The sequence below is a fragment of the Oncorhynchus nerka genome, linkage group LG11 (assembly GCF_034236695.1).
Source record: "Oncorhynchus nerka isolate Pitt River linkage group LG11, Oner_Uvic_2.0, whole genome shotgun sequence".
In the NCBI taxonomy this organism is placed as follows: domain Eukaryota; kingdom Metazoa; phylum Chordata; class Actinopteri; order Salmoniformes; family Salmonidae; genus Oncorhynchus; species Oncorhynchus nerka.
The window spans coordinates 33,204,487-33,231,866 of NC_088406.1; the positions used below are offsets into that span (position 1 = coordinate 33,204,487).

Genomic DNA, 27,380 nt, shown 5'->3' on the forward strand with positions numbered 1-27,380 from the left:
TCCATGATCATGAGTTACATTAACTGCATGTCTAGGAAATAGTTCACAAATAGTCAATATTCATGCAATAATCCATGTTTATTAAAACGTAAAAATTGTATTCATTCATGTTTGGCAACTAGAACTTGTACTTCAAACAGTTACTGTAAGTCAAATGTCCATAGGAAAGAGACATTTTTGAAAGTATGGTTTCATCTCGAAACAGTAATAAATAGATTGATCCCAATTGGTATAATAGCTACCTCTTCAGGGCTGCTGTGAATACTGAGAGGGTGTTATGGCATCATTGTCCAGTGGTCACAGTTTGAGGCTAGTGGTTCCCTCTATGGTTGGTTGGTTCCCACTTCTACCGTCTCTCTCCATGGTCCTCCTCCACCCAGGCCACTATCTTCCCCTCCCAGCCAGGCACCAGCGCTCCATCCTGGAACACCTGAGAACACCAACCAGAACCAGACAGGCAGGCTCTTATAATATAAACTATGACATATACAGGCACAGACAGTCTCTAAACACATACACTACATGACCAAAAGTATGTGAACACCTGCTCGTCGAACATCTCATTCCAAAATCATGGGCATTAATATGGAGTTGGTACCCCCTTTTCTGCCAAAACAGCCTCCACTCCTCTGGGAAGGCTTTCCACTAGATGTTGAAACATTGCTGCAGGGACTTCCATTCAGCCACAAGGTCGGGCACTGATGTTGGGCGATTAGGCCTGGCTCGCAGTTGGTGTTCCAATTCATCCCAAAGGTGTTCGATGGGGTTAAGTTCAGGGCTCTGTGCAGGCAAATCAAGGTCTTCCACACCGATCTCGACAAACCATTTTTATACGGACCTCTTTGTGCACAGGAGCATTGTCATGCTGAAACAGGAAAGGGCCTTCCCCAAACTGTTGCCACAAAGTTGGAAGCACAGAATGGTATAGAATGTCATTGTACGCTGTAGCGTTAAGATTCCCCTTCGCTGTACCTAAGGAGCCTAGCCCGAAGCATTATTCCTCCTCCAACAAACTTTACAGTTGGCACTATATACAGTGGGGCAAAAAAGTATTTTTAAGTGGGAGAACTTGCACAATTGGTGGCTGACTAACTACTTTTTTGCCCCACTGTATTTATATATTTGTCAAGTAGCGTTCTCCTGGCATCCGCCAAACCCAAATTCATCCTTCAGACTGCCAGATGGTAAAGCGTGATTCATCACTCCAGAGAACGTGTTTCCACCTCTCCAGAGTCCAATGGCGGTGAGCTTTACACCAGTCCAGCTGACATTTGGCATTGCGCATGGTGATCTTAGGCTTGTGTGCGGCTGCTCGTCCATGGAAAACCATTTCATGAAGCTCCTGACAAACAGTTATTGTGCTGAGGTTGCTTCCAGAGGCAGTTTGGAACTCAGTACTGAGTGTTGCAACCGAGGACAGATGATTTTACGCGCTACGCGCTTCAGCACATGGTGGTCCCATTCTGTGAGGTGTGGCCTACCACTTCGCGGCTGAGCCGTTGTTGCTCTTAGATGTTTCCACTTCACATTAACAGCACTTACAGTTGACTGGGGCAGCTCTAACATGGCAGAAATTTGACCAACTGACCTGTTGGAAAGGTGGCATTCTATGACCGTGTCATGTTGAAAGTCACTGAGCTCTTCAGTAAGGCCATTCTACTGCCAATGTTTGTCTATGGAGATTGCATAGCTGTGTGCTCAATTTTATACACCTGTCAGCAACGGATGTGGCTGAAATAGCCAAATCCACCAATTTGAAGCTGTGTCCACACACTCTTGTATATATACAGTTGAAGTTGGAAGTTTACAAATCAATCCAGAACAACAGCAAAGGACCATGTGAAGATGCTGGAGGAAACCGGTACAAAAGTATATATATCCACAGTAAAATGAGTCCTATATCAACATAACCTGAAAGGCTGCTCAGCAAAGAAGAAGCCACTGCTCCAAAACCGGCATAAAAAAGACAGATTACGGTTTGCAACTGCACATGGGGACAAACATCATACTTTTTGGAGAAATGTCCTCTGGTCTGATGAAACATAAATAGAACTGTTTGGCCATAATGACCATCGTTATATTTGGAGGAAAAAGGGGTATGCTTGCAAGCCGAAGAACACTATCCCAACCGTGAAGCACGGGGGTGGAATCATGTTGTGGCAGTGCTTTGCTGCAGGAGGGACTGGTGCACTTCACAAAATAGATGGCATCACAAGGAAAGAAAAGTATGTGGATATATGGAAGCAACATCTCAGGACATCAGTGTTAAATCATGTTAAATCTTGGTCGCAAATGGATCTTCCAAATGAACAATGACCCCAAGCATACTTCCAAAGTTGTGGCAAAATGGCTTAAGGACAACAAAGTCAAGGTATTGGAGTGGCCATCACAAAGCCCTGACCTCAATCCTATAGAACATTAGTGGGCAGAACTGAAAAAGGTGCAAGCAAGGAGGCCTACAAACCTGACTCAGTTACACCAGCTCTGTCAGGAGGAATGGGCCAAAATTCACCCAACGTATTGTGGGAAGCTTGTGGAAGGCTACCCGAAACGTTTGACCCAAGTTAAACAATTTAAAGGCAATGCTACCAAATACTGTTGAGTGTATGTAAACTTCTGGCTGACTGGGAATGTGATGAATTTATAAAAGCTGAAATAAATCGTTCTCTCAACTATTATTATTCTGACATTTCACATTCTTAAAATAAAGTGGTGATCCTAACTGACCTAAAACAGGGAATTTTTAATAGGATTAAATGTCAGGAATTGTGAAAAACTGAGTTGAAATGTATTTGGCTAAGGTGTATGTAAACCTCCGATTTCAACTGTTGTTTATCAACTATAGAGAATCCTCGTCTCTGATCTTAAAATAGTTATTGGGTTTCGGAACTATTGCCAATTCCATGTGTTTTATCTTTTCATTTTGGTCATTTGTCATTTCTGCCTCAGTGGTTGACCCTATCTAAATGTAACCCCAAAGCTGTAATCCAAAACATGCCTACCTCCTCCTTCACAGTCCCAAACTCTGGGTCGAGGGCTTTGAAGTGGTACCTGAAGCTACCCTGGCGGTCCACCGCTGCCTTGAAGTCTCTCAGAGTCACCTCACCCAGCCTAACAGCACAGCACAGTCCCACTGTCAGATGGCATCATGGTACATTGATCTGTGCAGAGACACAGACATGCACATTCCCTCACAACGCTACGGCACATAGACACACAACACACACACCAATGACACACATGCATGCATTCAATACCCTAAAAATATACATGTGTACTAACATATACATTAACATCCAGGCAGCACGCAACCATACAACACAAAGATACACGTGCAATGGACATCTTCAAGACCCAGAGAGGGATTCTGGATTCGTACCTTTTGGAGATGTTGACCAGGAAAGGAGTGAGTGAGCGATCAGTGAAGTAGAGAACTTTAGTGGAGACTGTGGAGTCCAGGCCAGGACTACTGTGGGAGTGAGCTATTTCTGAAAACAAAAACATATTGGTCGGCTTATTGGCTACAGCTTAAAGACAGGATTGATTGATTTAATTTGCCAATGAAAAAACATACAAATAAAAATGACAGGGCCATCACAAGAAAGTCATACTTATTTCCATGGTGCTAAAACAGTATATTACATAGATACAGACACATGACATAGATAGACACATGATATAGATACAGACACATGACATAGATACAGACACATGACATAGATAGACTCATGACATAGATATAGACACATGACATAGATACAGACACATTTGTTATTTCTATTTCTATTGCTCGATCATTAGCCAGCGTAAGATACTTTTTAAATGAAGTTGTGATTTTGATTTGATTTATTAGGATCCCCCATTAGCCGACACCGATGGCGACAGCTAGCCTTACTGAGGTCTGACACATTACGAAACAGACATTACAATTTGCATGCATTTAAAAACATTAACATGTAGTGTGTGCATTGAATGAGTTCCACATACATGTCAGTACATACACACAACAAGTACGTCACATGGGGAGAGGCGTTGTGCCTTGAAGTGTTGCTTTATTTGTCTTTTGAAACCAGGTTTGCTGTTTACTTCTGCTATATAAGATGGAAGGGAGTTCCATGCACTCATGGCTCTGCATAATACTGTACGTTTTCTTGAATTTGTTCTGGCCCTGGGGACTATGAAAACACCCCTGGTGGCATGTCTGGTGGGGTAAGTGTGTTCTGGACCTGGGGACTGTGAAAACACCCCTGGTGGCATGTCTGGTGGGGTAAGTGTGTTCTGGACCTGGGGACTGTGAAAACACCCCTGGTGGCATGTCTGGTGGGGTAAGTGTGTTCTGGACCTGGGGACTGTGAAAACACCCCTGGTGGCATGTCTGGTGGGGTAAGTGTGTGTGTCAAGCTGTGTGTAAGTTGACTATGCAAACCATTTGGAATTTCCAACACAAGAAGTGACACAGTCAGTCTTTCCTCAACTCTTAGCCAAGAGAGACTGGCATGTATAGTATTAATAATATCTTTCTGATTACAACAAGAGCAAGATGTGTCGCTCTGTTCTGGGTCAGCTGCAGCTTAACTAGGTCTTTCTTTGCAGCACTTGACCATATGACTGGATAATAATCAAGATAAGATAAAACTAGAACCTGCAGGATTTGCTTTGTGGAGTGTGGTGTCAAAAAAGCAGAGCATCTCTTTATTACGGACAGACCTCTCCCCATCTATACAACCATTGAATCTATATTTTTTGACCATGACAGTTTACAATCTAAGGTAACAACAAGTAATTTAGTCTCCTCAACTATGGTCGGCATGGCTTTGAGTTGCTGTGATAGTTGGTTCCACTCAACAGCGTCAGTATATAAAAAGGTGTTCTTACCAGATAGACTATTACATTTAAAACAGGCAATATCAGGGTCTAGTGCTCTGGTGTTGTATTGGTGGAAATCTCTAATATAAGTCAAATCATTTGATAGGTACCTGGAGGCTGAATCTTCAATAATTATGTGGACCAGATCAAGTTGGATTAATATGACCCTTTTCTCTACAGATAGCCAGCCTAGCTAATTCAAATCCTCAATACCTCCTAACATGTGCTCAATGTAATTGAATTACACAATTAAATAAAGTTGCATGAAGAGAATTAGCAAGATTGTTGAGAACGGCAAAACAAACGGTACATCTTACTTGAGCTGGGTGGCCATGAGTCCCTGTCTGTGGGGTTGGCTCTTCGTCCTGGTGACTTGTACTGACCCTACAAGAAGACAGAGTCTCAGTTACTAAGATAAATGCCAATTCAATCAGTCACGATGTGCACACGATAAACATGATTATCACATCAGGTGCATAATATCACGCTAACAGCACACACACACAGCACCCTTCTCTGTGGTCCTCTGTGTGTATTGCTGTGTGTGTGTGCATGTACCCCTCTGTCCTGCTGCCTGCGGCGTGTGTCGAGTGTGTATAGGCGGTCCATGAGACTGGCCACCCCTTGCTCCAGTGTGTCCAGGGTGTGATGCTGAGGGTCGTGACCTGAGAAGCCATCCCTCAGACTACGCAGGGCCTCCCTTACCAGCTGCAGTTCCTCCCCCTGCTAACACACACACAAACCCACACAGACACATAATGACATAAACCACTAGAACTTGTGTCCAGGCACATTTGAAGGTTGTTGATCATTTAGCCATGGCCTTTAACCTCTATTAGGTCTCTAGCTCTAGAAACAGCTATAAGGATGACATGAAACATATCTAAAACACACATTTAATGAATCACCCCCTCCCTCCAACCAACATGTAAACACATGTAGGAAATGTTCATAGGTGTGCATGACTCACCGCTGTGTGTTGGAAGGCCGGACCAGGGGCTGGGCCCACAGAGTTACTGTACCCACTCTTTTCACTCCTAGATGACTGAAGAAAAACAGACATAATATATCTCACCAACTTCACAAGCTACAATGAATACATGTCATTTACTGTAAGTGAAGTGGAAGCAGTTTGATTATGGTACCATACCCTATGGCTTCCTTCATTAGAGTTGTGCCGAGCATCGTCCAGTTTCAATTGCTGTTGCTGAAGTAGTCTATCCTTTTTTCCAAGTTTCTGCTGGTTTTATAGACATATCACTGTGATATCTGTGATACTTTGATACATTTCAACCACATAATCATATCCAAATGTTAAAGTATGTTAAAATGGAAAATGTTCTGATCTTACCTCATATTCACTGAGCAGTTTGTTCCGATCGCTCAATTTCCGTTTGAGCTCTGCCTACAAATATACAAATATATACTTATATTTGTAATGTGGATGAACAAAACATTTTGTGAATATTTGAATACATAAATAGATAGAGCCATTGAATATAAAGGTCAAATATTCATTCTAAATGTCAACGTATGTATTATCATATAATTTGACTCACGTTCTCCCCCTCCAGTTGCTCTTTGTCCATACTGCACCTCAGTAGCTCCTGCTTCAGCTGCAGCACCGCAGCCTCCTGTACAGACATACGCTGCTGAAGAGCATCCTAATGAGGAAAGGCAGATCAAAGACAACGCTAGAGAGGCTGGCTTGCCTACCAAAGAGTAAGGACCCACGAATATGGATCATTATGAAGCCTTAAACAGAGCACACCACTCTTCTGTAAAGGAACAGTGGAGGCTAAAAGGGTCTGTTTCTCTACCCAGAGCTGGCATGAGAACTGAATAAAAGCCACTAATCTATGTATAAGTAACAATCCAAACAAACTGAAGGGTTTGACTGGCAGGCTTTACCTTAATGGCCTGAAGGTGCCGTGCCTCCTGCTTGTGCCTCAGAAGCTCCCTCTGAGATGACAGAGAGACAGACAGACTCAGACATTTCATTAGGGGAAGGTATGTGCTCTGAAAGCAGCTCATCCACATTAAGCCCAATTACTTTTGCTTACTGTACCTTCAGATCAAGAGCCTCCTCCATGCTTTGGTCCAGACGACTGCGGATTAGAACCTTCAAAGCGAGGGGATGAGAGGCATTATGAGAAAACAGACAAATGCCAGAGCTTATGAAGAGACGGTGGCCTGGCATGAAAGCAGGCTAAGCAGATAACAGACTCATTCACACTTCTACAGTATCTGCGTCTTTTCTGGACTCTAGAGTGACAGTAAAAACATTATAGCGTGCCAGGGTCTGACACTGCTACATCACAGTGAGTGGCTGAACATGCCATACGATCTAAAGTGAATGTAGAGAGAGGATGGGGGCGGACACAGTACCAGCTGCTGCTCAGAGTTAGCCCTGCTATCCCCGAAGCCCATGGAGACATCCTGCTCGTCCTCAGGGAGAGAGCCGTGCAGCAGTAGAGCCTGGAGAGAGAAGAGAGGGATGGACACATACTGTACACATAAGATAAAGCCTACACACCCAGAATACATTTCACAGTATAAACACACACCAGAGAGAAATAAAGCCTGTTGACCACATCACATGCATAAAAACATGTCAGACACACACACCGATATGGATGTACGACCTCACATACACCACAAGGCTGCCAACCTGAACTGGACAGTGAACATAGAGCAAATGTTTGGCTTGGACATGATCACACTTTCATGTGATCATCCTCAGTTGGGCAGGGTGGGGTAGAGGTGGGGGGTGATTTTTATACCTGACAGGATAGATTAGATTGTGCTAGATTAAGAGCACTCAGATCCTTGATACCAGATTATGTTTGGATGATCACAATCTCATTGTATACTTACCTTAGCTGGAGTCTTGGAGGGATACATCTTATACATACTAAAGATGTTCACATAAAGCTATGTTTGTATGTCTGACACTGTATCTATCTGTGTGTATCTGTAGAGTGTGTGTGTTAAGGTTATTATAGTTTTGTGTTTTTATATTATTTTTTCTTCTATTAGTTTAAATATTTTCATTTGAAATCAGTTTAGTTTCAGTTGGTTTTCAGTTCCATTTTATTCATTTTTATTTAGTTATTGTATCATAAAAACATTTCTATTTCGTTTTTATATTATATCGTTTTAGTGTTAGTGACAGAACAAAGCCTATGCGTGGGAGGCTAGGAGCCATTTAAGTGTTGCAAAGTGTTTGGGTTTTTTGGGAGGTCACTTCTTGACCCTGTGGGGCAGTAATGCATAAGGTGCTGGGTCAGGTCATAGGTTAGGATAGGTTTGAAGGTAGACTCAGCGAGATGACGTAGATGCACCAAGTAACAGTAGTAGTGGGTCCATTTCTGCAACAACCAGGAGCGCTGAAGCGGGAGGCTAAACTTCTCAGCTGATTCTTATCAGATGCACCTCCCCTACTTCACTCCCCTACTTCACTCCCCTACTTCACTCCTCGACTTTCGTCTACAGTCGGTTGGATTAGCCTTACCATTCAAACGCGCCCAATATCTGTGGTGCTGCTCATGGCAAAGTCATCTCACTGAGTCTATCTTTAAATTATTAAGTAAATGTCTAACCCACCAGATTCAGCAGCTTGAAAACCCCATTAGAAGAAAAGCTTGTAAATTCTAAAACTGAACATACAGTGCATTTGGAAAGTATTCAGACCACTTGACTTTTTCCATATTTTGTTACATTACAGCCTTATTCTAAAATTGATTAAATACATGTTTTCTCTCTTCAATCATCAATCTACACACACATAATGACAAAGCGAAAACAGGTTTTTTGAATACTTATTTACATAAGTATTCAGGCCCTTTGATATGAGACTCGAAATTGAGCCCAGGTGCATCCTGTTTCCATTAATTACCCTTGAGATGTTTCTACAACTTCATTGGAGTCCACCTGTGGTAAATTCAATTGACTGGACATGATTTGGAAAGGCACACACCTGTCTATATAAGTTCCCACAGTTGACAGTGCATGTCAGAGCAAAAACCAAGCCATGAGGTCGAAGGAATTGTACGTAGAGCTCCGAGAAAGGATTGTGTCGAGGCACAGATCTGGGGAAGGGTCCAAAAGAATTCTGCAGCATTGAAGGTCCCCAAGAAAACAGTGGCCTCCATCATTCTTAAATGGAAGAAGTTTTGAACCACCATGACTCTTCCTAGAGCTGGCCACCCGACGAAATATAACAATCGGGAGAGAAGGGCCTTGGTCAGGGAGGTGACCAAGAACCTGATGGTCACTCCTCTGTGGAGAACCTTACAGAAGGACAACCATCTCTGCAGCACTCCACCAATTAGGCCTTTATGGTAAAGTGGCCAGAGAGAAGCTACTCCTCAGTAAAAGGCACATGACAGCACGCTTGGAGTTCAGGACTCTCAGACCATGATTAACAAGATTCTCTAGTCTGATGAAACCAAGATTGAACTCTTTGTGTGCCAAGCTTGTAGTGTCATACCCAAGAAGACTCCAGGCTGTAATCACTGCCAACGGTGCTTCAACAAAGTACTGAGTTAAGGGTCTGAATACTTATGGAAATGTGATATTTCAGTTTTTTTTGTAATACATTTGCAAACATTTTTTTTTTTTTAAAACAGTTTTTGCTTTGTCATTATGGGGTATTGTGTGTGGATTGATGAGGGGGGGAAACAATTTAATCGATTTTAGAATGAGGCTGTAACTTAACAAAATGTGGAAACAGTCAAGAGGTCTGAATACTTTCCGAATGCAATGTAATTCATGATGGTTTTTATTTATTATTTATTTTAGTTAGTTTTGGAGTCAAATACAATAGTTTCAGTATAATTGTAGTTTTTGAAACAGGTTTGTTAATTATTTTATTTCAGTTTACTAAATTGTTTTAGTTTTAGTTTACTACAATATCGCGTGTGTGTGTGTGTGTGTGTGTGTGTGTGTGTTAGTTACCTGCAGGCGGAACACCATCCTCCTGGCCTCCTGCATCTCCTTTTCCAGCTGCTCCTGGTGACACTCCAGCTGCTCCTGGTGACACTCCAGCTGCTCTTCCCATGATCTCTCCTCCTCTGGCCCACTATGCCCCGGGGTCGGACACAGGCCACAGAGAGACAACACCTCTTCTGGAGGGCAGACACACAGCCGGACAAACAGACAGAGGGAGAGATGGAGGCATGGACAGACAGAGACAGACCGGGCATGATAAAACGTCATTTATGTAGCAGATAAATCAAATGGAAACAGATTTCAGGAACGAGCAAATGAATGTGCAGCCAACCTGTATCAGATTTCCTTTCCGTCAACTCTGATTTGTCATCTCCAGGCTCGGCGTGGTCTTCAGATTGAGCTGAGATAAATGCTTCTTTAGGAGTGTCTGTGGACTGAGCGATGATGTACTCTTCTTTAGGGGAGTGTGCAGGGCTGGCTGAACTGAGGCTGCAACAGTTTGTGGGAAAGACAAGAATAAGGAATGAGTTTGTTTGCTGCCGAGCCAAATTAAATAAATACATATTCATGGAAGACATTCTTCTTGAAATTACATATACTGTAAATGCCATCTAGACTAAGCAATATTTCAACAGAATGATACACTGACAATACACTCCCTCTGTATTTATTTGGACAGTGAGGCTAAAACTTTTAATATGGCTCTATACTCCAGCATTTTGGATTTGAGATTAAATGTTTCACATGCGACAGACATGTTTTAAAATACACTCAAATAAGAGATGACATTCTGTATAGTGACCGAATAGTGGCCCAAAATGCTGGAATATAGAGCCAAATTAAAAGTTTCACTGTCCATCAACCAATCAAATCAAATGTTATCGCCGAATATAGCAGGTGTCGACCTTACAGTGAAATGCTTACTTACAAGCCCTTAACCAACAATGCAGTTTTAAGAAAAATAAGTATTAAGAAAGTATTTACTAAAATAAACGGAAGTAAAATAGAAAAATAAGAAAAATAACAAATAATTGAGCAATAATAAAATAACATTAGCGAGGCTATATACAGGGGGTACCGATACAGAGTCAATGTGCGGGGGCACCAGTTAGTCGAGGTAATTGAGGTAATATGTTAATGTAGGTAGAGGTAGAGGTAAAGTGACAACGCATAGATAATAAACAGAGTAGCAGCAATTTTTTGGGCCTTCGAATACGGAGGGGGTGTAAGTAAACACATAGATGGAATTTGTTTGTTCATTTATTCATTCATTCATTCAACTTAATTGACACAAACATAAGTGACTGTCCAAAATATTAAGTTTTACTTCAATTAAAATGCACTTTACAGGCAACTTCAGACAAATGGGACACATTTGAGTCAAACAACTAACTATTTCCTTTTTCAAACAGTCAGATAGGGGCGGGATTTAGAAACATGCTGTTTTAGTTTTTGTAACAACACATTCTTAGGATTGTTTTTTCCTCCGGAGACATCAGTTCAAAACTGGCAATGATTTCAATGTCTCTGAGAGGATGATTTCCTCTTTCAGAATGTCCTGAGTCCGTTATGTACTCAGTCTGTATGTTATGATGATCTTTGTCTGTTCTGAGTACATTCCAAGCACCCTGAGGTCTTGTCTCTTCTCATGTGTTTTTTAGAAATGGGATCCAGCCACATGTGGTCTATAACCCCAGGCATTAGATATGGCTCCCAGAGGGGGGATTCCGTGATCCCTTTCTTCATATCTGTGGGAAAACAACCATGCTTCTGTCTGTGTGGACCAAATAGACCACCATTTGGAGATAGGCAGTACTTCTGTTACATGTATTTTAAATGTATTTAGCATATTTTTTCATTTGTATTTCACTGGCCTAGACTACAGTCCAATGTATTTTCTAACAAGATACTTCAGAGAGCTGCATTTTGTATTATTAAAATAATTTTCAACAGTCCTGCTAGACAATTATATCGAGCATATTTCTTACAAAATAAGTTGAAATTTCAAAAATGTTGTGTTCACACATGTATTTGTTTGATTTACAACTGCACAGGACATTTGACTGAAATAGTCTATGATTCCTTTTGTGTTTTTTGCCTACTTTAAATGTATTTTTTGACTGACTTTTCTGTATTGTTGATAATAGTATTTCTTATTTTATTTTCATACATTCTTTGGGGTATTTTATAACAAGATACATTTCAATGTATTTTTGCCTATCTCTACAGTCATTCACATTTGTATTCAAATGTGGTCTCGTTCAGGGGTGGAGCTCATTAGAATAATAATATTTAGCATGCTTTGCAAGTGTGTCACACCCTGATCTGTTTCACCTGTCCGTGTGCTTGTCTCCACCCCCCTCCAGGTGTTGCCCATCTTCCCCATTATCCCCTGTGTATTTATACATGTGTTCTCTTGTCTGTTGCCAGTTCGTCAGGTCTTACCAGCGTGCTTTCCCGTCTTCCTTTTGCTCAAGTTCTGTTTCCTAGTTTTCTGGGTTCTGACTATTCTGCCTGTACTGACCCCGAGCCTGCCTGCCATCCTGTACCTGCCTGACTCTGACCTGATCACGAACCCCTGCCCTTTGCCTGCCCTGTGTTTACAATAACTCATCTGAGATCTGTACTATCTGCCTCCTGTGTCTGTATCCGGGTCATATCCTGAGTCGTGATAAAGTGTTTATTTTTACATCTACATTAGCATTTGTTATTTAGCAGCGATAGCAACTTACAGTCAGTGCATTCAATCATAGTAGAAACAACCACATTATCACTGTCATGGCATGTAAAATGCTTTTGTTACCATTACTGAAAATGTTGTTACGGTTAAGTGTGTACTTGCAAATTTATTTTGTATTTGAAAATACAAGATACTTGTATTTTAATTCAATACAATACTTTGCAAAAGTATTATGTATGTTATTTTGATACATTGGTTTTTAGGGTATTTTGTAATTAATTGTATTTTGTATTTGTATTTTATAATTGTTGCCAGTTTCTGCCACTATTAATCCTAAAACCCTTAGACATTACATGTTGAAAAGGGGAGAGAGACTATGTTCAAATCTTTCTTAAGAGAAATGCAAGATGGGTGGATTATGATGGATTGCATTTATGTAACCATATGTTAATTAATGTGAAGCGTGATGTTGACATGAGTAATTAGACTCACATTACAGTCTGTGTGAGATTAATGTCTGGTTTAATGTAGTTAGGATGGCATCCGTCTTCTTTAAACAAACCATACAACTCTATGCACAAGGACTACTTTTAAAAATGTCTACTGAAAATATATATATAAAAAACACCTTTATTGAAGAACAGAATGAATGTTTGTATCGTCAGTCTGTTCCCAAAAGGTGTTTTTGTAAAATGTTCAGTGGAAATTGTTAAAAGTAGTCCTTGTGCATATAGTTATATGGTTTGTTAACTTTGCAATCACTGGTTTTTGTTTGACATACATTTTAAAGTGAAACATCTGAGTCTCAGCATCACTCTGTTACCATGGAATTGCCCTTTATCCACCCTTTATCCATTCACTAACACTGTGAACAGAGGGGGATTAATTAGGGTTAATTGGGCCACAGGAGGGTCTGTATGTGCTCTCTTACTGTGCCTCAGCTGTAAATGATTAATATTGTATGTGGAGGCAGGTACCATATGATGCTTGCTTGGATTGATATGTCATTGAGTTGGTAGGGATGTATGGTAGATACAGTGTTATGACTTCAATAGAGTTGTGACAATTAGGTTATATACCATTTAGATATCATATTCAGGAAGTTTGGGATGTTTTCTGTCATAAGGGGCCTACTTTGTTGATTCTACTGAACTGCTGAGAAACAGGGACAGTAGGTTACATAAGCAGAGCCTCTGTGGTCTGGTGGCCATCTTATCTGATTCAACTGAAGTGGTTATGCCTAAATACTTCCCATTGATAAACACTGCAAATCATTTCAAATAATCTGGTAATAAGAACTACAGGCAAAGAAGTATGAAGGACATGCTAACCAATGTTCTGTGTAAATCTCTCATCGTGGCACCGCCCTTCCTTTGTCCTGGGTAGTTTTATCGCTACATATTCTACTTTCTGTGGATTTCCCTTAAAAGATGTACCCTGCTGATCTATTGTGCCAACTGAAACAACAACATACAGTAGAGATACATAGATCAGCAAGAGATCAGCCTTTGAATGTCTTTTTCAGTCCCTTTATATCAAATAAAGTAAATCTTCTTGAAATAACATGTTTTTAATTCAAATATGTCTTCAATTTAACTGAATGAGCATTGATTTAACTTTTCAATTGTATATCTGAAAGAGGATCACATGCACCTGTGGCCTATTTTTACACTATAATGTAATTTGTGTATTTACTGTAAATATATTTTGTGTTGGAAATAAAACCTCCACTATGGTGGGCAAATATTAAACATAGATGATCCTAATCTCTGGAACTAAATACTGTATAACACTAAAACACCATGTGAGATTGGACAAGCCCATATACAGTGTGATGCTAATCAGTCTGATCAAAGTAAATCTGAGATGTAAGCCGATCTGCAAATGGAAATCACAGCAATGCCAAACACTGTAGTTAGCCGTTGCTAGGCAATATCACTCATTCAGCTCACATAGACTATAGATTCTGTTCCAGACAAACAACTACACGGATGCACAGTATCCATACCAGAGAGGCACGCCCACACCTACATTCAGACAAAAGCCGAAAATGATGTGAACTACTCCATTTCTACGAGCTATCACACTATGATTAGTTTCTCTAAAACTTGTTACATAAATATATATATTGTAGGAACATAGGATAATATTGATTAGACAAATAAATGACATCTTCTAAATGACATAGTGCTTGCACTGTATCGAGGTGTCATAACCAGTCCTGTCACTGTAAAGGTAGCACCATACTGTCAAGGCACATGTAGAGGCCCTGGTCAATGAATAAACACTGCATTTCTATATTACAACCACTGATTGTAACAACGAGAAGGAGAGAGACAGTTATGTTTTGTAAATCAAGAGATAATGCAAATCATTTGTGAAATCCAACTCTTACCATTTCATCTGTTTGGCTCCCATGCTGGTTAGTTGCACTCTTTACCTCCCATTCAGCCTCTGCCCTGCATGTGGGTGATGCTGCCCTAGTCAGTCAGAAACATAGCCCCCAAAACAACCCCAGCAGCAGGGGTGGGTGCAGCACTGCCAACACTAACCAGCAGACTGAGCCTCCACGTCGCAGACACTACTGTGTGCAATTTGCAATAACAGCGAACAGCATACTCAAATCCTCTCCAGCATATTCCCTACATAAAGCTACAAATCCTAATCAACAGCCCTGGACTCTTCTCTAAATCACTCCCTGGAAGAACCCAATGGAAATCCTGTCTCAATCCCTCCCAGCCTGTGGCAGAAGGGAGAGGATTGGTGTTCAGGCTCACCAGCGGCTGAATTCTGCCTGGTTTTTCAGAACACACTCCCCCTGTGGCTGAGCTCTCCTCCTCCATATATTTTCTCTATTTTTTTCTCTCACCCTCACGCTATATCTTCCTTCCTCCGCCTCACAGTATTTCTAGTGCTCAGCCACACAGACTTTTTTCTCTGTCCCTTGTTCTTTCAGTGAGCAGCAAGGCTGTCATACATAACTCTGTCAGAGTGTTTACCCTCCCCCTCCCACACTCTTTCATACATCCTCCTCCCACACTCTCTTTCATACCTCCCCTCCCACACTCTTCCCCTTTCACTAGAGGAGGGGGTTTGTATGTGCTGCTACTGTAGCTGAAATGGGACATATCTCCTTTACATTGGGCTGTTAATCTACAGTATATTCTAGGCTAACACTGTGTGGTGTGTGGTTTCCAACTGAACCATTTTGGCTGATTCTAAATCACAGGTTTGCATGGAGCCACATCAAACAAGTTGAAGCATGTGTGAGTGGGTAATGATATATTATCTTAGAGTGAGTACCTCAAACAACCAGATCGAGGATACTGTGACATATAATGCTTAAGCATGGATAATAATAGTATTTTAAAGCTATAATCATAGCATGTGACATGAACTATATGATTTGGATAAATAAGCATCCGTTTTCTATTAAATCAAATACTCACAACCTGAGTTTAAATGCATTTTTTTGTTGATTGGAGACAGATATAGCACTTGCACAACACAGTATTATCAGCCTGACCAAAACTGTGGGAAATTTGGATCATCTTGGTTTGAATAAGGGAGGCAATGAAGACAAAAGGCTTTGTTTGACATGGAATGCTAATGGTAGGTGTTTACTCTTTTGGGCCCTAGCAGCATCAGCGGGGGAAAGGGATTGAGTTGTATCATATTTACCCCATTAAATCAAATCAAATTTTTATTTGTCACATGCTTCGTAAACAACAGGTGAGACTAAGAGTGAAATGCTTACTTACGGGTCCATTTTCCAACAATGCAGTTAAAGTTATAATAGAAAATAGAAATATTGACACAAGGAATAAATACACAGTTACTAACAAATAACAATGACGAGTAAAATATTAATATAGGAAGTACCAGGTAATAACATGGCTACATACAGGGAGTACCAGGTAATAACATGGCTACATACAGGGAGTACCAGGTAATAACATGGCTACATACAGGGAGTACCAGGTAATAACATGGCTACATACAGGGAGTACCAGGTAATAACATGGCTACATACAGGAGTACCAGGTAATAACATGGCTATATACAGGGAGTACCGGGTAATAACATGGCTACATACAGGGAGTACCAGGTAATAACATGGCTACATACAGGGAGTACCAGGTAATAACATGGCTACATACAGGGAGTACCAGGTAATTTACATGGCTATATACAGGGAGTACCGGGTAATAACATGGCTACATACAGGGAGTACCAGGTAATAACATGGCTACATACAGGGAGTACCAGGTAATAACATGGCTACATACAGGGAGTACCAGGTAATAACATGGCTATATACAGGGAGTACCGGGTAATAACATGGCTACATACAGGGAGTACCAGATAATAACATGGCTACATACAGGGAGTACCAGGTAATAACATGGCTACATACAGGAGTACCAGGTAATAACATGGCTACATACAGGAGTACCAGGTAATAACATGGCTACATACAGGAGTACCAGGTAATAACATGGCTACATACAGGAGTACCAGGTAATAACATGGCTAGTACCAGGTAATAACAGGCTACATACAGAGTACCAGGTAATAACATGGCTACATACAGGGAGTACCAGGTAATAACATGGCTACATACAGGAGTACCAGGTAATAACATGGCTACATACAGGGAGTACCAGGTAATAACATGGCTACATACAGGAGTACCAGGTAATAACATGGCTACATACAGGAGTACCGGTAATAACATGGCTACATACAGGGAGTACCAGGTAATAACATGGCTACATACAGGGAGTACCAGGTAATAACATGGCTACATACAGGGAGTACCAGGTAATAACATGGCTACATACAGGAGTACCAGGGTAATAACATGGCTACATACAGGGAGTACCAGGTAATAACATGGCTACATACAGGGAGTACCAGGTAATAACATGGCTACATACCAGGTAATAACATGGCTATATACAGGAGTACCGGGTAATAACATGGCTACATACAGGTACCAGATAATAACATGGCTACATACAGGAGTACCAGGTAATAACATGGCTACATACAGGGAGTACCAGGTAATAACATGGCTACATACAGGGAGTACCAGGTAATAACATGGCTACATACAGGGAGTACCAGGTAATAACATGGCTACATACAGGAGTACCAGGTAATAACATGGCTACATACAGGAGTACCAGGTAATAACATGGCTACATACAGGAGTACCAGGTAATAACATGGCTACATACAGGGAGTACCAGGTAATAACATGGCTATATACAGGAGTACCAGGTAATAACATGGCTACATACAGGGAGTACCAGGTAATTTACATTGCTAGTGTGAAAGTGTGGTGAGTACCGGGTAATAACATGGCTACATACAGGAGTGGTGTGGCTACATACAGGAGTACCAGGTAATAACATGGCTACATACAGGGTACCAGGTAATAACATGGCTATATACAGGAGTACCGGTGGCTACATACAGGGAGTACCAGATAATAACATTTGTGTGCATGTTATGTGTGGTTGTGGTACCAGGTAAGTATCTGTGAGTGTGTAGGGTAGAGTACCAGTGTGTGTGTGCATACAGGGTGCATACCAGTTGTAATAACATGGCTACAGGTAAGGAGTACCAGGTAATAACATTTAGGCTACATACAGGCTTGTAGGTAATAACATGGCTCATACAGGGAGTTCCAGGTAATAACATGGCTACATACAGATAACAGAAATAACATGGCTACATACAGGGTGGCTGGAGCCTTTGATAATAACATGGGCTACCTCTGACACTAGGGGTACCAGGTAATGGCATGGCTACATACAGGGAGTACCAGGTAACCCTCTGTAGAGGGTTACCAGGTAATAACATGGCTTATATACAGGAGTACCAGGGTGATGCATGCCATACAGGGAGTACCAATGGTAATAACATGTAGATACAGGAGTATCAGGGGCAACATGGCAAATCTTTTAAGTACCAGGTAATAACATGGCACATCCAGGAGACAAAACGATCTGTTGTTGTTATAAAACATGGCTATACAGGGAGTACCATTAATTACATTTACATTTACAGGATTTACCAGGTCTTAACAGGCTACATACAAAATTGGAGTACCAGGTAAGACATCATGGAACTACCATACAATAGTACCAGGTAATAAATCTTTTACAGGGGGTACCAGGTTACTTTACATGGCTAGGTATTCAGGAGTACCAGGTAATAACATGTGTCTCCATACAGGTGGTGATACCAGGTAATAACATGGCGTACGTGAGGAGTTTGTTCCACCAGGGGGCCAGAGCATGGCTACAGTTTTGACTGGGCTAGCGGGAACTGTACTTCCTCAGTGGTAGGGAGGGAGTAGGCCAGAGGTAATAACATGGCCTTGTTTGGGTGTACCAGATCAGAACCTGGAGGTACTGAGGGAGTACCAGGTCCCCTAACATGCTCCGTACAGGAGTACCAGGTCTTAACATGGAGCTAAACTGGAAGCCAGTAATAACATGGAGATAGCGGAGGACGGGGTGACGTACATACAGGGAAGGTTGAACACAAGGTAATAACATGGCTACATACTGGATGAGTTGTAGGGTTTAATGGCAAGGCAGGAGCCCAGCCAACAGCGAGTTGCAGTAATCCAGACATGGAGATGACAAGTGCCTGGATTAGGACCTGCATGCTTCCTGTGTGAGGCAGGGTACTCTGCGGATGTTGTAAGCATGAACCTACAGGAGGGCCACCGCCTAATGATGTTAGTTATAGAACGACAGGTTGTCCAGGATCACGCCAAGGTTCTTGGCTCTGGGAGGAGGACACAATGGAGTTGTCAACATGATGGCTAGATCATGGAATGGGCAGTCCTTCCCGGGAGGAAGAGCAGCTCCGTCTTGCCGAGTTCAGCTTGAGGTGGTGATCATGTCATCCACACTGATATGTCTGCCAGACATGCAGAGATGCGATTACCACCTGGTCATCAGAAGGGGAAAGGAGACAGATTAATTGTGTGTCGTCTGCATAGCAATGATAGGAGAGACCATGTGAGGTTATGACAGAGCCAAGTGACTTGGTGTATAGCGAGAATAGGAGAGGGCCTAGAACAGAGCCCTGGGGACGCCAGTGGTGACGCAGTGGTGAGGAGACAGATTCTACAGCCACCTGGTAATAACGACCTGTCAGGTAGGATAAGCGTGGGAGTACCAGGTAATGCCCAACTGGAGAGGTGGAGAGGAGGATCTGATGGTTCACAGTATCGAGGCAGCCGATAGGTCTAAAGGATGAGAGCAGAGGAGAGAGGTTAGCTTTAGCAGTGCATACAGGAGCCTCCGTGATACAGAAAACAGTCTCAGTTGAATGACTAGTCTTGAAACCTGACTGATTTGGATCAAGAAAGGTCATTCTGAGAGGTAGATAACAGAGCTGGCCAAGGACGGCACGTTCAAGAACATTTGGAGAGAAAAGAAAGAAGGGATACTGGTCTGTAGTTGTTGACATCGGAGGGATCAGTGTAGGTTTTTCAGAAGGGGGTGCAACTCTCGCTCTCTTGAAGACAGAAGGGACGTAGCAGCGGTCAGGGATGACATGGCTGAGGTACAGGGAGAAGGTCTCCGGAAATGGTCTGGAGAAGAGACAGGAGGGAATACCAGGTCATAACATGGCAGGTTGTTGGGCGTACCAGGTCAAAACAGATTTCATCTGGACAGAGAGGGGAGAAAGAGGTCAGAACATAGGGCAGTGTGACAGAACCAGCGGTGTCGTTTGACTTAGCAAACGAGGATCGGATGTCGTTGACCTTCTTTTCAAAATGGTTGTGAAGTCATCTGCAGAGAGGAGGTGGGAGGGGGAGGAGGATTCAGGAGGGAGGAGAAGGTGGCAAAGTGCTTCCTAGGGTTAGAGGCAGATGCTTGGAATTTAGAGTGGTAGAAAGTGGCTGTTAGCAGCAGAGACAGAAGAGGAAAATGTAGAGAGGAGGGAGTTGGTGCAAAAGAAAGGATGCCAGGTCCGCAGGCTATTTAGGCTTGTTTCCTCCATTTCCGCTCGGCTTGCCCGAAGCTGTTCAGGGCTCCAATGGTTCCAGACTTAGGGCACTGGACCACTTGCCTGGAGGATAACAGAAAGAATCAAGGGATGCAGAAAGGGAGGCTTGGAGGGTGAGAGGCAGAATCAGGAGATTTGGGCCTTTTGAGCAGGGGAAGAGATGATGGATGGAAGAGGAGAGAGTCGGGGGAGTGGTGATTGGGACGGCGCGATACCATCCGAGTAACCCAGTGTAGGAAGGTTGGATGAGAGCAAGAGGGAAAAGGATGCCTTAGGTAGTGGTGGAGACTTGGAGGGATGCAGCCAGGTTAAGAAGAACAGGTGCAGCTGTAAAATGAGGTCGAGCGTTTGAGGATCTGTGAGTAGAGGGGAAGGTGAGAGGGTGAGGTCAAGACCTGAGGGGGAACAGGAGGCACATCCCTGAGTCAAACGATCTGTTGTTGTTATAAAACCCATACCTTGCAACAGTCTACAATGACTTGTTTCTCAAACACAGATCATTGCTATCTGTTTTATACTGTGTCCATAACAGTATGAAAAGTGTATCCTGCTTCTATACACAAAAGTAGTGCAACAGTCTCAACGGTTCTTAGAGTCTACACTTAAAAGTTATTGATAGGCCTTCTGTATCGTTGTGTGCCAAACATTCTGTGCTAATTAGGAAATAGGTTGTTGTTAGAAATATAGTCAATCATAATAGGCTACATAACTACTACAGGTAATCATTGCATTTTATTCAGATTAAATCCAATTTTATTTGTACAATTCGCCAAATACAACAGGTGTAGACCTTACAGTTAAATGCTTACTTACAAGGCCTTAAACAACAATGCAGTTAAGAAAAGTAAGTGCTAAGGAAGTATTTACTCAAATAAACTGAAGTAGAAAATAGGAAAATAACAAATAATTAAAGAGCAACAATAAGATAACAGTAGCGAGGCTATATACAGGGGCTACCGATACAGAGTCAATGTGCGGGGGCACAGGTTAGTCAAGGTAATATATACATGTAGGTAGAGGTAAAGTGACTATGCATAGATAATAAACAGAGAGTAGCAGCACCGTAAAAATGGGGGTGGGTCAATGCAAATAGTCCAGGTAGCCATTTGATTAGCTGTTCAGGAGTCTTATGGTTTGGGGTTAGAAGCTGATAAGAAGCATTTTGGACCTATGATGATATTGGCTACATGGCTAGTGAGATGCCATGTAGCTTGGCCTTTAATAGCCATTTGACTAGAATTATGAAGTAAGAACAACTGGCTCACAAAGAGTGAATTTGTGCAGTTTCTCAATCCCCACATCCACCACCTATTAGGACCCCCACCAATGATTGACAGACACATGGCCAATCAGCGTCCTAGTCGTCCTGTGACGCAACAACCCCCACATGGGCGGGATTATGCAGAAGGATATTGCGCATGTGCTTCTTCCGCTATACGCCACGGACAGAGAAGTCAGCCTGTTGTGTGTTTTTATTCGTAAACATCAAACGGTAATTCTGATTAATAAATATTTAATCAGGGTTGAAATGAGCGTCATATGATTAATATCTAGCAAAGCTCCTGTTGATAAAACTACCCGTTAACCAGCTGTAGCTTCATAGCTAGTATGTGCTTTTAGCAACGCGGGTGTATCTACATACACTAGCGTAGCCCTTGATCTTGCCCTTCCATTAAATTACACATAAATCATTGGACGTAGGGGGAGTTTTGTCTGAACAGTAATACGCGTCGCTTGCATCGCATCGGTTTTGAAAGCATAAGGACCTTTCATTTCGGTGATTAAATATATATATTTTTAAACATGGATAAATTGATGCTCATTGATTTGGGTTCCTACGCTGTCATATTTCCATTTTACAGAGCTTGTTCACAGAAAACATACGGAACAGTGGACTACCTGTACCAGTTCGCTATCTGCGTCTCTGAACACCTGTGTGTAAACGGAAGACAGACGCAACAAACGTGTTGTCACAGAAAAGTAATGTCTGCTGCACCAGTGTTAAACCAGTGCAGCACAGGAGGTTGGTGGCACCTTAATTGGGGAGGACGGGCTCGTGGTAATGGGTGGTGTGGAATATTATCAAATACGTCAAACTTGTTTGATGCCATTCGCTCCGTTTCACACATGATTATGAGCCGCCCTCCCCTCAGCAGCCTCCACTGCTGAGTATATTTTTATGTTTGTATAATTATTTTGATGTGATATGAAAGTACAATGATTTATGTTTCTAGAATCATACTGCAATTGATTCATGTTTAGATGGAGTATTTGGCTGTTTTGGCTTCCAGTGGCAATTCACCCATTAAACAGAACATGTAAGGTCACTGGACTAAGGAACAACATTAGGCACCTTTAGTCCAATATTGTGCTAACAACACTAGAGTTGCTTTCAATTGTATTCGGAGCACAAAACAGTCCGTGGGAAGTTAAATACTATTCCATTTCAACTTATTGTGCTGGTTGGCAGGATGGTCGGTCATTATGATCGGGGAATTTGAAGCAAAATATATTCTTCAATGCACCTGTCCTGATCTGTTTGTATTGTGACTCCAACCCCAGTATGTTGCTGCCGATGTAATTCACAGTGTTGTGTGTACAGTACCTTATACCTTTTCTCTTCTCAGGTATCATCATGTCCAGGGTGCCGATGGGCAAGGTGCTGCTGCGAAATGTTATTCGTCACACAGATGCCCACAACAAGGTGAGAGTGGGAGAGCTAGCTAAATGTGTGTGTGTAGCTGTGTTCTCTCCTCATGATAGATGTGGTCTGTTTCAGATCCAGGAGGAGTCGGAGATGTGGAAGTTGAGGGGGATGGAGAAGGGGCCATTCACCAGCCACAGATCGATGCCACGAGCCTTAAATCCATTCAGGTCCCCTCACTGTTCGAGAATGGAAGTAGTGTAGCCTGAAACATCAGCCGGTGATGACTAGCTAACACTAAGGCTATGTACCGTCTGAGACACTGCAGTGTTATTTGGATTGTGTAAAACCACGTGAACACGTGCACGAGCTCAGCTAGTATATGCATGGCATGCACACACTTCAGGTGATAGAAATCTGAATGCATTACTAGTGTTTTGAAAAGTTGATTTAATAATGCTTTCCAGTGGATATGGGCTATTGTCTGACAGTTCAGCTGCATAAGGACCAACCACCCAGACAACCGGTAGAATAAGTTAAAATGTCCTTTTATTCAACATTCCAGCTTGTAGAGGTCCTGAGAGGAGCCTTTCCAAATAATGACATTGCGTTGTCTCAGACGGTACATAGCGTTAGTGTTAGCTATCACCGGCTGATATATCAGGCTATCTTAGGTTGTGTCCCGATTCACCACCCTTTTCCCAAAGTGTGCACTTACTTCCCGGCATGGATATAAAAGCAATGTGTTTGTGTAATCATTTGTCGGAGTCGGTTTCCACCATTTTAAGATTCATGACGGGAAGTGTGCAAGTGCACGTTTTGATAGAAGGGTAGAGAATCAGGATGCAGCCTTACAGTAGCTTAGAAGCGTGTTATATGGAACAGATTGACAGACATCAGAATTAGAGTTCACCCATGTTGTCTATTCCTCAGGAGTCCCATGCACTGTGATCGTGTGGAGGATGGGTCTGTAGACAGACTGGGAGACCAGCTGCGGGGAAGAGAACACCATTCCAGCCAGGACAAGAGGGAGGCACGCTACTGGACCAAGAAACTCTATGACTTTGAGGCCAATGATTCAGACAGGTGCGTCTTTTTTCTGTTTACAACTCTGTAGTATTATAGCCTTGTGCGTTCATAAGTTTGTGTTTGAGTTGACAAACGGCGACATGCTATGAAAGGTGAATCTCATTGGTACTGTGCATGTTTCCTCTACAGATGGGGACACAGAGGTTTTAAGGAGCTATACCCCGAGGAGTTTAAAAGTGACTGGTAAGAAATGAACTGCATTAACATGAAATACCATGTCCCATAACTGTAGTAGCTGTAGTAAGGATCAAATCAAAGTTGGCCTCCCGGGTGGTGCAGTGGTTAAGGGCGCTATACTGCAGCGCCAGCTGTGCCACCAGAGACTCTGGGTTCGCGCCCAGGCTCTGTCGCAGCCGGCCACGACCGGGAGGTCCGTTGGGCGACGCACAATTGGCCTAGCGTCGTCCGGGTTAGGGAGAGTTTGGCCGGTAGGGATATCCTTGTCTCATCGCGCACCAACGACTCCTGTGGCGGGCCGGGTGCAGTGCACGGTACCCAGGTGCACGGGGTTTCCTCCGACATATTGGTGCGGCTGGCTTCCAGGTTGAATGCGCGCTGTGTTAAGAAGCAGTGCGGCTTGGTTGGGTTGTGTTTCGGAGGATGCATGGATTTCTACCTTCGTCTCTCCCGAGCCCGTACGGGAGTTGTAGCGATGAGTCAAGATAGTAACTACTAACAATTGGATACCACGAAATTGGGGAGAAAATGGGGTAAAATTTTTAAAATAAAATTTGTGCACCAGCTGTTGTTTACAAATATGCACAGACCGCCCCCCCTCGTCTTACCGGAGTGTGCTATTCTATCCTGCCAGTGCAGCGTATATCCCGCTAGATGAATATCCACGTCGTCATTCAGCCACGATTCTGTGAAACGTAGGATATTACAGTTTTTGATGTCCTGTTGGTAGGATATTCGTGATGGCACCTTGTCTAATTTATTGACCAATGATTGCACGTTGGCGAGTAGTATTGACGGTAACAGCAGCTTTCCCAGTCGCCTTCGCCAGGTCCTGACCAGGTATCCGGCTCTTTGTCCTCTGTACCTGCGTCGCTTCCTCTTGCAAGTATCGCGGATGTCGATCCGGTGGGATGTTTGGAGAAAGTCTTGTGCATCGTCTTTGTTGTAGAAATCTCACTATTTGCTTCAATACAATAAATGTTGCATTGTTATAATGCCTGATTTGTCTTTTCAGGGATAGAGACCGTGGTGATGATCCGAATGGGCATTGGAGAAAGAAAACGTCCAGACTTAAAACAGCCAAATCAAAACATCTGAAGAAGTCCTCCAAGAAGAAGAAAGAGGAAAGGCGAAGGATAGGTGAGTCAGACGGTGAGTCCAGCAGCGACAAGAGCGACAGTGTCAAGCAGGAACAGAAGAGGAAAAGCAGCAAGAGCAAACATAAGAGGAAAAAGAGGGAGGGAGAGAGAGGAGGAGAGCAGCTCAGAGGAGGAGGAGGATGATTAGTGAGAAGGAGGAAATGATAGATGGACTCCCACGGAGACTCAGGACCAGAGTCACACAAGAAGAGGAGGAAAAACTGGAAAGCAGGAGAGGACAAATCGGAGGACAGTTCTGAGAATTGAACCTTTTTCCATTGGGAGCCAGTAACCTGTACCCTCATACTGCCCCCTTTCAGTTGCTGAAAGTGAGTGGGCAAAGCTTTCACAGTTACACCCCACTTCCACTAGATTTGTTGAGAACACGGCATCACCATAGCTAATTGCTAGACATGTTTGTGATTTATCCAATAACAAGACAACTGAGGAATTGGCTAAAGTACAAATCCAACTTTTGAACAGACCTACTGGCAGGGGAAAGCATATCGCTCTTCCCTTAACAACCTTCCTCTGCAATACTCTTCTGTGCTGTACTTCTCTTTCTGTGTACAGCTGAGCACAAACCTGTGTTCTCCCCTAAGGGCATTCAGCAGTACCTCACCTTCTGTTACTGGTGCTGCTCAAGCTGCAGTGCTCAGATAGTGAGCTGACACTGCACAAATATGGACTAAACGAAAGCCACCTAATTCCACCTCATGACAAGTTAATTGACTGCTGAGCCTTGTCTCATAGTTAGTGTCCTGGCTTGACTTTAGCTGTTATACTATGGAAAATTATGAAATTTTATGCAGATTTCCCAACCAATTGTGACAATCTTTTATGCTTTTTTAAAATTCAGTATTTATTTGAAAAACGTTTGATTTATGGGAGTCGGGATTTAACAGAATGTCAGGTGGGACATTGAAAAATAAAATGGTTATCACACCATACTTTTAGACAGGAAGGACAAATCACATGGATCTCATGTTATGACTGTAGGATATCTACATGACTATCATTCACAAGTCTTCTCAGTAGGCCTATAGCCTTTCTATTTCATGAGCTTGAGCATGAATTTGACTCTTCATGCATCAAATTCTATGAAATATTGCCCCTTGGGTTGAATACGTCCAGAACTGGGTACCATTTACCATATAACATTGTATAAATGGTGTATGGTTTCCCTCTAGTGTGAAGTTTCTACAGTACTCGCTGTAGATGTAATGTGCAAGAAAATGGAATAGGTCAGCACCGAATGAGAATTTCTACATCACTATATAAACTCCTTTCAAGAGAGCTGCTGAAAAAGTTGCTGTCGTCTAAAACAGGTTTGAGCGCCATAGTTTTATTCTTACGTAGAGAGCAGGCCACTGCTATATGGTATCTTTTCAAGTTCATGCCTTTCTCCTTAATGATCATCACGCTGTACAAAGTTAATTTATTATTTAGTGGAAGGGCTAGGCCTACAGGGTCTAATATCCTGTTATCTATGGTGCGTTGTCTCCACCTAGTGGCTCAATCAGTGTAGTAGACCCTGAGGATTGATTGACTCATGGCCTCTATTGACTTCATCAGAATAAATAGTTTATTTGTGACAAATAAAGGAGTATTGTTTCTGACCTGATGTTTGTATACTTTGACAACAGCTTCCTTTGAGACCCTTGAAGTCCCCCACATGTTTGTCTCAACAGGCACAAGATATGATATCTTAATATATATTTGATAAGATACATGCCTTAATGCATATAGGCCTTCCCACTGATCCACGTGCAAGCAGCTTTCATGATTTTGA

General features: G+C 42.4%; 2 protein-coding genes across 9 annotated transcripts; one reads left to right on the forward strand and one right to left on the reverse strand.

Annotated features, from left to right (window-relative positions):
• Window positions 1-59: 59 nt before the first annotated feature.
• LOC115136720 (dixin-A-like) lies at window positions 60-15,472 on the reverse strand. Of its 6 annotated transcripts, none has more exons than XM_029672446.2 (15): window positions 14,895-15,470; window positions 10,151-10,308; window positions 9,826-9,995; window positions 7,255-7,344; window positions 6,935-6,988; window positions 6,778-6,828; window positions 6,426-6,518; window positions 6,218-6,271; window positions 6,017-6,106; window positions 5,837-5,911; window positions 5,425-5,592; window positions 5,184-5,250; window positions 3,380-3,488; window positions 3,003-3,111; window positions 60-430 (listed from the first exon to the last, which is right to left on the reverse strand). In XM_029672446.2, exons 1-15 carry the CDS (start codon window positions 14,915-14,917, stop codon window positions 347-349), a joined length of 1,395 nt encoding a protein of 464 aa, XP_029528306.1. In that variant the 5' UTR covers window positions 14,918-15,470; the 3' UTR covers window positions 60-346. The 6 variants fall into 6 exon arrangements, with proteins under 6 accessions (XP_029528306.1, XP_029528305.1, XP_029528303.1 ...); XM_029672445.2 differs by having other exon boundaries at window positions 5,425-5,589; window positions 6,426-6,530; XM_029672443.2 differs by having other exon boundaries at window positions 6,017-6,103; window positions 6,426-6,530; window positions 14,895-15,469.
• A 6,477-nt stretch (window positions 15,473-21,949) lies between these two features.
• Window positions 21,950-27,207, forward strand: LOC115136725 (uncharacterized protein NKAPD1-like). 3 transcript variants are annotated; one of them, XM_065024437.1, is made up of 6 exons: window positions 21,950-22,031; window positions 22,402-22,562; window positions 23,167-23,413; window positions 24,117-24,269; window positions 24,402-24,455; window positions 25,465-27,207. In XM_065024437.1, exons 1-6 carry the CDS (start codon window positions 21,958-21,960, stop codon window positions 25,730-25,732), a joined length of 957 nt encoding a protein of 318 aa, XP_064880509.1. In that variant the 5' UTR covers window positions 21,950-21,957; the 3' UTR covers window positions 25,733-27,207. The 3 variants fall into 3 exon arrangements, with proteins under 3 accessions (XP_064880509.1, XP_064880511.1, XP_064880510.1); XM_065024439.1 differs by lacking the exon at window positions 22,402-22,562 and having other exon boundaries at window positions 21,962-22,031; XM_065024438.1 differs by lacking the exon at window positions 21,950-22,031 and having other exon boundaries at window positions 22,434-22,519.
• The last annotated feature ends 173 nt before the right edge of the window (window positions 27,208-27,380 follow it).